Source organism: Papio anubis, chromosome 7 (genome assembly GCF_008728515.1).
Source record: "Papio anubis isolate 15944 chromosome 7, Panubis1.0, whole genome shotgun sequence".
Classification (NCBI taxonomy): Eukaryota; Metazoa; Chordata; class Mammalia; order Primates; family Cercopithecidae; genus Papio; species Papio anubis.
This window is the reverse complement of record NC_044982.1, coordinates 75,345,792-75,358,860: the sequence shown is the minus strand read 5'-3', so window position 1 is coordinate 75,358,860 and position 13,069 is coordinate 75,345,792. Positions and strand designations below refer to the sequence as shown.

General features: G+C 40.1%; 1 protein-coding gene across 9 annotated transcripts in view; it reads right to left on the bottom strand.

The window, feature by feature from the left end:
* The window catches only part of HECTD1 (HECT domain E3 ubiquitin protein ligase 1), a 110,111-nt gene that overhangs the window by 59,561 nt on the left and 37,481 nt on the right, over positions 1–13,069 (bottom strand). For all 9 annotated transcript variants that reach the window (XM_031668202.1, XM_031668200.1, XM_031668206.1 and 6 more), the window contains 4 exons: positions 12,978–13,054; positions 12,793–12,891; positions 10,290–10,404; positions 9,551–9,725 (listed from right to left, as the gene is read on the bottom strand). In XM_031668202.1, the coding sequence (XP_031524062.1) occupies positions 9,551–9,725; positions 10,290–10,404; positions 12,793–12,891; positions 12,978–13,054 (466 nt within the window). The remainder of the gene's footprint in view (positions 1–9,550; positions 9,726–10,289; positions 10,405–12,792; positions 12,892–12,977; positions 13,055–13,069) is intronic.

The window sequence follows — 13,069 nt, the reverse complement described above, 5'->3', positions numbered from 1 at the left end:
AACAGTAAAATAGCCAATGTTACATTTTATACACTCTAAAAGAATACACTTAATAAAAAAATACAAAAAAATTGGGACTCAGCACATGTTCATTTTTGAGATAATTCCATTTGTTTTCTATTATAAATATATTGAGCTCACCAAAAATGACTTATAATTTTCTTAAATGCACTCTTCTATTCTATATTCTACACTTTACCAGCATGAACATTAACATGTCATGATAATTTTAGAAAATTAAGTAAAAAGTACTACAACTACCAAGAAAATAAATGGGGCCCAGCACGGTGGCTCATGCCTGTAATCCCTGCATTTTGGGAGGCTGAGGCAGGTGGATTACTTGAGCTCAGGAGTTCAAGACTAGCCTGGCCAATTTGGAGAAATCCCGCCTCTACCAAAAATACAAAAATTAGCTAGACATGGTGGCAGGCACCTGTAATCTCAGCTACTCAGGAGCCTGAGACAGAATAATCACTTGAACCCAGGAGATCATGCCACTGTACTCCATTCTGGGAGAATGAAGGAGATTCCATCTCAAAAAAAAAGAAAAGAAAATAAATGATACAAATTATAACTAATCTAAAGTTTCCTATAATCCAAAATACAATGCTCTAAGAACTTAAGATACCAGGTAATTTATATGAAAAACAAAATTTTAAATTAATTTGTCTTTCATCAAGTTTAAAATCCATGTTCACTACAACTATGGGCTCATATAAATGAAAATAAGAGATCCTAATAATCCCACACCCCAAAAATATTCCCACCATTAACAAATTCACATGCCTTTTTTCCCTTTTATTTACGTACTGCTTTGCTTAGACCATAAAATACACTCAATAAAGTCACACAAATTAATCTCGCTCTTTTTTTTTTTTTTTTTTTTTGAAATAAGAGTCTCGCTCTGTCACCCAGGCTGGAGTACAGTGGCACAATCTCAGCTCACTGCAACCTCCGCCTCCCAGGTTCACACCATTCTCCTGCCTCAGACTCCCAAGTAGCTGGGACTATAGGCACACGCCACCACGCCCGGCTAATTTTTTGTATTTTTAGTAAAGATGGGGTTTCACCATGTTAGCCAGGATAATCTCGATCTCCTGACCCCGTGATCTGCCCGCCTTTGCCTCCCAAAGTGCTGGGACTACAGGCGTGAGCCACCGCACCCGGCCAAATTAACCTCAATTTTATAACATGTAACCTCATCTTTTAAAATAAAAAACACATATCCACATACACTTAAATGATAATAAACTATTACTAAAAAGAGGCTTGGCTGGGAGAGGTGGTTCATGCCTGTAATCCCAGCACTTCGGGAGGCTGAGGCAGGTGGATCACCTGAGGTCAGGAGTTCGAGATCAGCCTAACCAATATGGTGAAACCTCATCTCTATCAAAAACATAAAAATTATTCGGGCAGGGTGGGCACCTGTAGTCCCAGCTACTCGGGAGGCTGAGACAGGAGAACTGCTTGAACCCTAGAGGTGGAGGTTGTAGCAGGCCAACATCGTGCCACTGCACTCCAGTCTGGGCGACAGAGCAAGACTCTATCTTAAAAACAAATAAACCAAAAAAAAAAAGAGGTTTGTCTATTATGTAAGAGCCAATAACCAATTCATTTAACAAATATTTTCTAAGTATCTAACAATGTTCTAGGCACTAAGCTGCAGATATCATTACCCTTGAGGTGACTGATAGAAGAATAAAGAGGCAAAATTCTCAACTGATGTCCCAGAGAAGCATGTGACACAGCTGTATTTCTACAGCATGGGGTCTCTACATATTTTATAACTCTCTCTAGCTGAAGTTATAACATTATATTTCTTTAATGAAGGAATATGCTTTATTACAAATTCAAGTACATTACAGAAAATGATAGGTGGACAGAGGACAAACTGTTCTAACAGGATTGATTCTTTCCAGTTTTTGTTTTGTTGTTTTTAATTTAGTTTTATTTATTTATTTTTTTGGAACAGAGTCTCGCTCTGTCACCCAGGCTAAAGTGCAGTGGTGTGATCTCGGCTCACTGCAACCTCTACCTCCTGGGTTCAAGCGATTCTCCCGTCTCAACCTCTGGAGTAGCTGGGATTACAGGTGTGCACCACCACACCCAGCTAATTTTTGTAGTTTTAATAGAGACGGAGTTTCATCATGTTGGCCAGGCTGATCTCAAACTCCTGACCTCAGGTGATCCACCTGCCTCAGCCTCTCAAAGTACTGGGATTACAGGCGTGAGCCACCACACCCAGCCATAATTTCTTTTTTTTTTTTTTTTTTTTTTTTGAGACAGCATCTCGCTTTGTCCCCAAGGCTGGAGTGCAGTGGCAGGATTTTGGCTCACTGCAACCTCCGACTCCCAGGTTCAAGTGATTCTTGTGTCTCAACTTTCCAAGTAGCTGGGACTACAGGCACCGGCCACCATGCCCAGCTAACTTTTCTATTTTTGTAGAGAAAGGGTTTTACCACATTGCCCAGGCTAGTCTCGAAATCCTGTACACAGGAGATCCACCCTCTTTGGCCTCCCAAAGTGCTGGGATTATAGGCATGAGTCACTGTGCCTGGCCCCAGTTTTTATTACTGGCCCCAGTTTTTATTTATATTCCATTGTAAATACCAGAATTTAAGTATTAGTTTTATATCATTACTTATTTCAATTAACAATGCATTAGAATGTTTATATATTATTTATCTATCTCTCTCACATACTGAGGCATTATGAGTAGGAATCTTTTTATGCACTTTAAAAACATAATTAATTTAATCCACACAACAAAATCTATGAGGTGGGTTTTACTATCTCGAATTTACAAGTGAAGATACTGAGAGACAGATCAGTCTACCAAGATCACCAAGCTAATACATTACAGAGCCTGTATTCAAATTCTATCTCTTAATCAGCAGATGATACATAATACTTACAACATAAAATTTTTCTGTTTAACACTATTATATAAATTTTGAACATGTAGTTTACAGTCTTTTCTATTAAAAATAGCACTATTTATTTTTGTGGAAATAGTTTCTTCACATTCCTTCAATACAGAGGGATTCTCAGATCTAAGAGCCTAAACACTTTCATTAAGTATTGAATGTGTATGAGTACTGCATTCGTATTGGCAAACTGATTCAAAAAAGGCTGTTAACACCTTAAATTATCACTAAATATGAGTATCTACAATACTCCTCTTTACTTAAAAAAATTTCTAATATTTAAGTTTCTTAATTGTCGAATAGGTAAAAATGACACCAAATTTTACTTATCTCTAAAACGTTTTGCTTTTTACTAGTAAGGAAATTTTTTTTTTTTGAGACAGCATCTCACTTTGTCACCTAGACTGGAGTGCAGCAGCACAATCTTGGCTCACTGCAGCCTTGACTGCCCAGACTCAAGCAATCCTCCCACCTCAGCCTCCCAAGTAGCTAGGACTACAGGCATGCACCACCATACTCAGCTAATTTTTGTGTGTTTTATAGAGACAGGGTTTCACTATGTTGCCCACGCTGGTCTCAAACTCCTGGACTCAAGCAATCCTCCCACCTCAGCCTCCCAAAGTGCTGGGATTACATGCATGAGCTAACATGCCCAGCTAGGAAATATATTTTTCTATATTAATTTTTTGCTGTTTCTTCTTGAACACTGTGCCTTAATTTCATTGGCTACTTTACTCAAATGGCTCTGAAATTTTTACGATCAATTTGTATATGCCCTTTATATAATAAAGACAGCATCCCTTTGTCATATTTGCTAACAAGTACCCACCTGCTGGCAAATTTATTTAGATTAAAAGTTTCTATTCTGGGACATCTGTGGCTGCAGTTAATATTGTTTCTGGTATGTAGTAGTTTTATGCTTTTTACATAAAATAAATTTAAAAGGACATATTTGGCTAATGCAAATAAGTTTCTAAAGTAAGCCAGGCATAGTGGCTCACGCCTATAATCCCACAGTTTGGGAGGTCAAGCCAGGGGAACTGCTTAAGCCTAGGAGTTCAAGACCAGCCTGGGCAGCAAAGCAAGGCTGTCTCTAAAAATAAAAATTAGTTGGACCTGGTGGTGTGTGCCTGCAGTTCTAGCTACTCAAGAGGCTGAGGCAAGAGGATACACTGTGCCATGGAATTCAAGGTTGCAGTGAGCCATGATCACATTATTGCACTCCAGTCTGGGTGACAGCAACACCCTGTCTCAAAAAAAAAGAAAAGAAAAAAGAAAAAGCCAGGCTGGGTATGGTGGCTCACACCTGTAATCCCAGCATTTTGGGAGGCCAAAGTGGGCAGATCACGAGATCAGGAGTTCAAGACCAGACTGGCCGACATGGCAAAACCCCATCTCTACTAAAAACACAAAAAAATTAGCCAGGCATGGTGGTGTGTGCCTGTGATCCCAGCTACTCAGGAGGCAGAGGTTGCCGTGAGCCGAGATGGCGCCACTGCACTCCAGCCTGGGCAACAGAGCAGGACTCTGTCTCAAAAAAACAAACAAACAAAAAGCCGTTCTTCCTATCAAGGTCTGATAAACATTCAAGTATATTTTCCTTTGCTCAGAGGTTCCGGAGGGGCTCACGCCTGTAATTCCAACAGTTTGGGAGGCCGAGGAGGGTAGATCACATGAGGCCAGGAGTTCAAGACCAGCCTGGCCAACATGGTGAAACCCCATCTCTACTAAAAAAATACAAAAATTAGCTGGGCATGGTGGTGCATGTCCTTAATTCCAAGCTCCTCGGGAGGCTGAGGCACGAGAATTGCTTGAACCTGGGAGTCGGAGGGTGCAGTGAGCCAAGATCATGCCACTGCACTCCAGCCTAAGTGACAGAGCAAGATTGTCTCAAAAAAAAAAAGTTTTGGAGGACAGGGAAAAAAAGTATCTTACCTTTTTCTTTTCCTAATACTTTAGTTTTTAAGTCTTAGAATTTGTTTAGATTTAAAATATAAGATAAAAGATTTGGGTGATTTTTAAAATCAAACTACAAAGCAGATATTCCAGTACCACTCAGTAAATAGTACTCCCTCCCGTGAATGATCTGAGAAACATTCATTATAATACGTTCAATACCTATATATAACTGGTTATATTGGGGGGACTATTTTATTCCATTGATTTACACACTATTCTGCTAGTTATCATAAAGGTTTCATTGCTAAAGGGTTACACTAACTTTTCAGATTTTTCTTTAATAATCTCACCTATTTATTCTTCCAGATGAACTTTGGGATCTGTCAAGTTCTAAAACAAATTCTGTAGTTATTTCCTTTAGAACTGCATAACCTACAAATTAATTTTAGAAGAATTTATGTCTTTAGATTATTTAATGTTTTCACCCAAGAACAACTTCCCACTATATCCCACCAAGTCTACTTTTTTCTCTCAAATTGTTTAAAAAAAAATATTGGGCCAGTCGCAGTGGCTCACACCTGTTAATCTTAGCACTTTGGGAGGATCACTAGAGCTCATGAGTTCAAAACCAGTCTGGGCAACAGAGTGAGACCCTGTTTACACTAAAAAAAAAAAAAATCAGCCGGGTGTGGTGGTGCTCGCCTGTAGTATCAGCTCCTTGGGAGGCTGGAGAATTGCTTGAGCCCAGGAGGCTGAGGCTGCAGTGAGCTAAGATCATACCACCGCACTCCAGGCTGAGCAGCAGGGTAAGATGCTGTCACAAAAAAAATAAAAAATAAAAAATAAAAAGAAGGAAAGAAAGAAAAGAAAACCAGACCACACACGGTGGCTCATGCCTGTAAACCCAACATTTTGGGAGGCTGACATGGGAAGATTGCTTGAGCCTAGGAGTTTGAGACCAGTCTGGGCAACACAGCAAGACTTCATCTCTACAAACAAAACTTTTTTTAATTAGCCAGGTGTTTAGCCAGGCATGGTGGCTTGCATCTGTAGTCTCAGCTACTTGGGAGACTGAGGTGACAGGATCGCTTGAGCCTGGGAGGCAGAGCCTGCAGTGAGCCAAGATTGTGAGCCTTCTAGCCTAGGTGACAGAGTGAGCCACCCTGTGCTCCCCCAAAAAATTAGCTGGCGCAGTGGTGCACAACTGCAGTCGCAGGTGCTTGGGAGGCTGAGGTGGGAAAATCCCTTGAGCCCAGGAGTTTGATATTGCAGTAAGCTATGAGCACTCCACTATACTCCGCCTGTGCGACAGTGAGACCCTGAAGCTAAAACATTGTTTAAAAATGTCTAAAGGGCCGGGCGCGGTGGCTCACCCCTGTCATCCCAGTACTTTAGGAGGTTGAGGCAGGCAGATCACTTGAGGTCAGGAGTTCAAGACCACGCTGGCCAACATGGCAAAATGCCATCTCTACTAAAACTACAAAAATTAGCTGGGCATGGTGGTGCATGCCTGTAATCCCTGTTAAACCCTTGGGAGGCTGAGGCAGGAGAATCACTTGAACCCAGGAGGCAGAGGCTGCAGTAAGCCAAGATCATTTCACATGGCCTACAAAAGCCTTCACAGGTTATAAAAAGCTCCTCTCTACTTTCTTAACGTTACTCTCTGAGCTTTCCAAATGTATCCTGTACTCCATTAATACTGAAATATTTGCAACTGCTAACAAAACACACTCATTCAATCATTCAGTAAGTATCCACTGAGGACCTAAGGATCAGGCCCTATTCTATACCTCCTTGCCTTTGTAGGAATGCAGCAGTACATAAGGTACTTGAATCTCACCAGTTCTCATGGTGCTTACCTTAAAGAGATAATAAAACAAACAAAAGCCCCCAAAAAGCAGTATTTCAGATAGTGTAACCTTTTTTTTTTTTTTTTTTTGAGAAGGAGTCTTGCTCTGGTGCCTAGGTTGGAATGCAGTGGCGCCATATCAGCTCACTGCAACCTCTGCCTCCTGGGTTCAAGCAATTCTCCTGCCTCAGCCTCCTGAGTAGCTGGGAATATGGAAAAGCGCTACCACACCCAGTTAATTTTTTAATTTTTCATAGAGACGGGTTTTGCCATGTTAGCCAGGCAGATTTCAAACTCCTGGCCTCAAGTGATCCACCTGCCTCAGCCTCCCAAAGTGCTGGGATAACAGGCGTTAGCCACCGCACCCAGCCAAGATAGCGTAAGCTTTGTAAAGTCAGTAAAACATTATTGATAAAAAAAAGTGTAACAGGCGCCAGGTGTGGTGGCTCAAGCCTGTAATCCCAGCACTTTGGGAGGCCGAAACGGGCAGATCACGAGATCAGGAGATCAAGACCGTCCTGGCAAACACGGTGAAACCCTGTCTCTACTAAAAAATACAAAAAACTAGCCGGGCGTGGTGGCGGGCGCCTGTAGTCCCAGCTACTCGGGAGACTCAGGCAGGAGAATGGCGTAAACCCGGGAGGCAGAGCTTGCGGTGAGCTGAAATTCAGCCACTGCACTCCAGCCTGGGTGACAGAGCGAGACTCCGTCTCAAATTAAAAAAAAAAAAAAAAAAGTGTAACAGGGTAAATTTAAATCAGGGAGACAGACTTCAATTGATGTAACATTTGAACTGAGATCTGACTGATAAGAAGCAAACACCCATTCAGAAGATCTGGGGACAGAAAGTCTCAAGCAGATGACAAATAAGTACAAAAGCCCTAAGGCAAGGATGTGCTTGGAGGGTTCCACAAATAGAAAGAAGGCTAGCATAAGTCTAATGGGCCAAATATTAGGTAATACTCAGGTGGAGAGCTGGGTTGGGATTATCTAAGAACTTGCAAGCCTAAGGGTTAAGAAGCTGAGTTTTAGTTAAAGCCAATTGGAAGCTATGAAGGGTTCAAACTAGAAAGTAGTGTGATATAATTATGATTTAAATATATAATTCTCAAGCCAAGTGCGGTAGCTCATGCCTGTAATTCCAGCACTTCAGGAAGCTGAGGCCAGAGGATTGCTTGAGCCCTGGAGTTAAGACCAGCCTGGGCAAGATGGCCAGACCTCATCTCCACAAAAAAATAAAAACATTAGCTGGTGTGGTGGTGCACACCTGTAGTCCTAGATACTCAGTAAGCTAAGGTGGGAGGATTCCTTGAGCCCAGGAGTTCAAATATGCAGTAAGCTGTGATTATGCCACTGCACTCCAGCCTAAACAAGACAGCAAGACTTTGTCTCTAAAAAAATTAAGAAAAAAAAAAAAAAAAGTACATAATTCTCAGGCTAGGGCCAGGTGCAGTGCAGAAGCTCACACTTAGAATCCCAACACTTTGGGAGGCCAAGGCAGAAAAATCAATTGAGGCTAGGAGTTCAAGACCAGCCTGGGCAAAAGAGCAACACCACGTCTCTACAAAAAATTTAAGAATTAGTCAGGCAAGGCGGTATACATCTGTAGTCCTAGCTACTTGAGAGGCTGGGGTAGGGAACTGCTGGAGCACAGGAGTTCAAGGTTACAGTAAGCTATAATTGTGCCACTGCACTCCAGCTTGGGTGACAGAGCAAGACTTGTCTCTAAAAATATATATGGTCAGGTGTAGTGGCCCATGTCTGTAATCCCAGCACTTGGGAGGCTGAGGTGGGCAATCACTTGAACCCAGGAGTTTGAGACGAGCCTGGGCAACACGGTGAATCCCCATCTATACTAAAAGTACAAAAAATTAGCTGGGTACGGTGGCACACTTGTAGTCCCAGCTATTCGGGAGGCTAAGGTGGGAGAATCACTGGAGCCCAGGAAGTCGAGGCTGCAGTGAGCCATGATCCAGCCACTGCCCTCCAGCCCGGGTGACAGCGATACCCTGTCTCAAAAAATTAATTAATTAAAAATATATATACACACACACATCTACAGATATAATTCAGCCTAATATGTACAAACATTGTAAAGGAGCAAGAGAGAAAAAGCAGAATGACTAATTAAGAGGCCACTACAGTGATCAAACCACTGTCTTTGAGGTTTGGATCAGAGTACTGACTAGCAAAAGATGAAAAGAAATAGCAAGCTATGGATGCACTGTAGAGGGAGAGCCACAAGGAGTTCCTGATGGATGGATTTATACCTTCATGCATTTGCACATACTCTTCTTCACCCATGCTTCCAAATCTGTCTGCCTAGAAAACTCCTAAGTGTCCTTTAAACCACAATTTAAATCTCACCTCTGCATAAAACTGTCTCCATTCTGTCCAGCCCAATTAGTTGTTAAATCATCTATATTCCCAGAGAACCCTGAATATGTGCTTAATCTACCACTTATCACTCTGTGTTTTACCCACATACAGCCTTACTAGCCCACAAGGGGAAGAGTAAGCAAAAGCCAAGTCTCATCTATCTGTATAACTCCTCCAGTGGCCATCTCATACTGCCCCTACCAACAGGCTTCCAAAAATCTCAGTAAGTGTTTGCAATACTTATCAAATAGAGATTTAATATTCAGATACCTACCAAAAATTTGTTAAGAATCTAGGAATCTTTTCTAAACCTCCCTCCTCTTCATTCAGATCGTCAGAAGAAAAGATAGGACTTCCCACTTCTGATCTAATTTTTATTCTTACCACACCTTTTTAACATTAAAATAAACCTCAAATCCTTCTGGAAAAGGGAGACAGATAAAACCATATAATTGGTGTAATTTGACTAACACATACAAATAGTATGAATAACTACCTTATTGAAGGCAGCATAGTTTGCTGAAATGTTTGTGCAAACACTGGCAATAACCTTTTCAAGTATATGGGTGCCATTTCCGGATCTCCTTTGGGCTCATTACATTCTTCTTCATCTTTGTTTGTATCTTTCTTTTTCTTATCATCTCCTTTATTAACTGGACACATCCAATCACCTGCAGACAAATATTTTTTAAAGAAATACTTTTTTGGAAACTTTTGCTTTCAAGGAAAAAACCTTAAGAAATATCCAACTTCGAACAATATTTATCTTTAATTAACAAATAAACTGAAATTAGAACACGGTTTCAATTATGCTTACAATATTGAAGAGCATCAGTAACTTCAATGAGCTCAATAACAAATTAAGGAGGTAATTTTGGATACTCCACTTGGTTCCAAAAATTATTTCACAGAGCTTCTGGATTCGACTCTCTGAAAACTTAAAACTTTTGTCAAACTACCCTACCTAAACACCACCAAAGTATTCTTTATCTGACATTCTCATATTCCTTGAATTTCAGATTTTGGTCATTCTGGAATCAGGCAGTCATGGTCTCAAAGAACACAGAAGATTAAGCTGTTAAAGGTTTATCAAATGTAAGGATATACATATATAATTATTTGACTTCATAGGAATAGTTCATTTATATAATGTTAATGCGTCTACAGAAAGCTATGGAAGTGAAAGATGAAAAATAACAGCAGATGGCTTAAAAGGGAAAGAATGTAGCACTCACCTGGAGACTGAAGAATAGCTACTACTTCACTATGACCCCTTTCTCGAGCTTTATCTAATGGAGTTTTCCCATCTTCATCTCTCAGATCTGGATTTGCACCATGTCGTAACAGAGTCTAGAGAAGAAAAGCATTTAATTTGAATATAACAATACTTTATTTCTTTGACATCCAACTATGTAAATGAAAGATTTTCCAGAATTACTTAATCAAGTAGGTGGCAATCCAAATCTCTGCCTTTGCACTTAGTACCTTAAAAGCAGCCTATTCTGTAATCCCAGCACTTTGGGAGGCCAATGCGGGTGGGTCACCTGAGGACTGAAGTTCAAGACCAGCCTGACCAACATGGAGAAACCCCGTCTCTACTAAAACTACAAAATTAGCCGGGCATGGTGGCACATGCCTATAATCCCAGCTATTTGGGAGGCTGAGGCAGGAGAATCGCCTGAACCCAGGAGGCAGATGTTAAGGTGAGCCGAGATCATACCATTGCACTCCAGCCTGAGCAACAAGAGCGAAATTCCATCTCAAAAAACAAAAAAGCAGCCTATTCATATCTTGAAAAACTTACAAATTAATTGTACTTGGTTATTTATCATCTTCTCAAATTAAGTATGTTCCATCTTAACGTGTCACTTTCTCCATCAAACCCCACCTCCCAATTTCTTTAAGACAGGTACTGTTATAGTTTATGACCTGACAATCAACGACATCGCCTCCTATATACTGCCAATTACCAAGTTAAGTCCAATTAAATTTTAGACCAAAAAGTCAACCAGGTGTGGTGGCTCACACCTGTAATCCCAGCACTTTGGGAGGCTACATCGGAGGATCACTGGAGGCCAGGAGTTCAAGATCAGCCTAGGCAACATGGTGAGATCTCATCACTACGAATAAGTAAATAAATAAATCATAAAATAAAAATAAAAATTAGCCAGTATGGTGGCACACGCCTGTAGTTCTAGGGACTCTGGAGGCTGAGGCAGGAGGATCACTTGAGCCCAGGAATTCAAGGTTACATGAGCTATGATTGTGCCACTGCATTCCAGCCTGCGAGACAGAGCAAGACCCTGTTTCAAAAATAAAAGTCATCAATATACCCATCTATACCCACTAACACCTTAAACCTTTCATAATTTCATACCCCAACTACTTAATCACAATGGCTCAATAAAAACTTTTTTGTTAACGGTTGACTTTAAAAGCACTTGAAAGGGAAACTCTAAAACCTCTTTGTTTACTTAGTATTAGTCACCCTTAGAAGCAACATTCTCTCTAAAAACTAACCAATTCAAACAAACAGAATTCAGGCTTGAAGAGGCCACTGTTCTCAGGCTAGAAAGCTACTAACCTGTTATTGAAAATTTTGTTGTAGTGTAAAGATGACAATAATAGCAGCTACCATTTGAGCACCTACAATATGCTGGTAACTACAGTAAATCTATACAATATTGTTTCTAATTCTCACAATAATCTTCCTAAGAATATATACTTATTTTACAGATAAACTTAATAAATTGTCCAAGGTCACACAGCCTTTTTTGTGCATAAGCTGAGACTTAAATCCAGGTATGCCCAACTTCAGAGTGGACTAACTCTGAAGTGGACTAACTCGTACTAAGCCAAATAACTTCACAATTGGCAGATTGTAGACATCTAGTTCATATATTTGATGTAAACCTTTTCATTTAACCTCTTTGAACCTCAATTTCTCTAACTATAAAAATAACTCTCAAAAATCCTTTGCTAGTCTGAGTCAAGTGATTCTTGTACGAACAGAATATCTGGCTGGGTGCAGTGGCTCAACCCTATAATCCTAGCACTTTGGAAGGCCAAGGCAGGCAGATCACCTGAGGCTAGGAGTTTGAGACCAGGCTGGTCAACACGGCAAAACCCTGTCTCTACTAAAAGTACAAAAATTAGCCAGGCATGATGGCACACGCCTATAATCCCAGCCACTCAGGAGGCTGAGGCACCAGATCATTTGAACCCAGGAATTCAAGGCTGCAGTGAGTTGCTACTGTGCCACTGCAGTCCAGCCTGGGTGACAAGAGCAAAACCCTGTCTAAAAAAAATTTTTTTAAAAAGGGACATTTTATTGATTAATACAAACAGCAGAAAATATAGGCAAAGTTATTCATTGCCAAGAGTAATAAATTAGAAACAATCATATGTTCAACACTAGGTGACTAGTTGAATAAACTTGTAGTATAGGATATGCATACAGATATAAAAAAGTTCTCTACATGAGAACTTTTTTTCTAATTTATATTATTAAGTAAAAAAACAAAGTACAGGTGAGTGTATAAGAAAAGGAAGAAACACACACACATATATATATGTTTTTATTGAATCTGCATTAGGAAACACTAAAAAGAAACACTTATAGTGAGTAAGGGGGAATGAAGTGGATGGGGATGGCATGGAAATAAAAGGTTTTATATCATTCTAATTTTTAAACCATGTAAATGTTAAAAATTAGTAATTTTAAAACCTAGACTTTACCTTTGCTACTTGAGGTCTTCCAAAACATGCAGCATAATGTAATGATGATGACCTTTGACCTCTATTAACATCTGCACCTCTCTCACAAAGAAATTCTACCTGTAAAATGATAACGAATCATAAAGCTGCTTTTTATTAATATATCTATCTTTAATTTAAATACTAGCTTTTATTTATTAGCTTACCATTTCCTGAGTTCCAAAAGCAGAGGCCCAGTTTAATAGAGTCTGACCTACATCATCCATAAAATTTACTTCAAAGGCTGAAATTTTGAAGA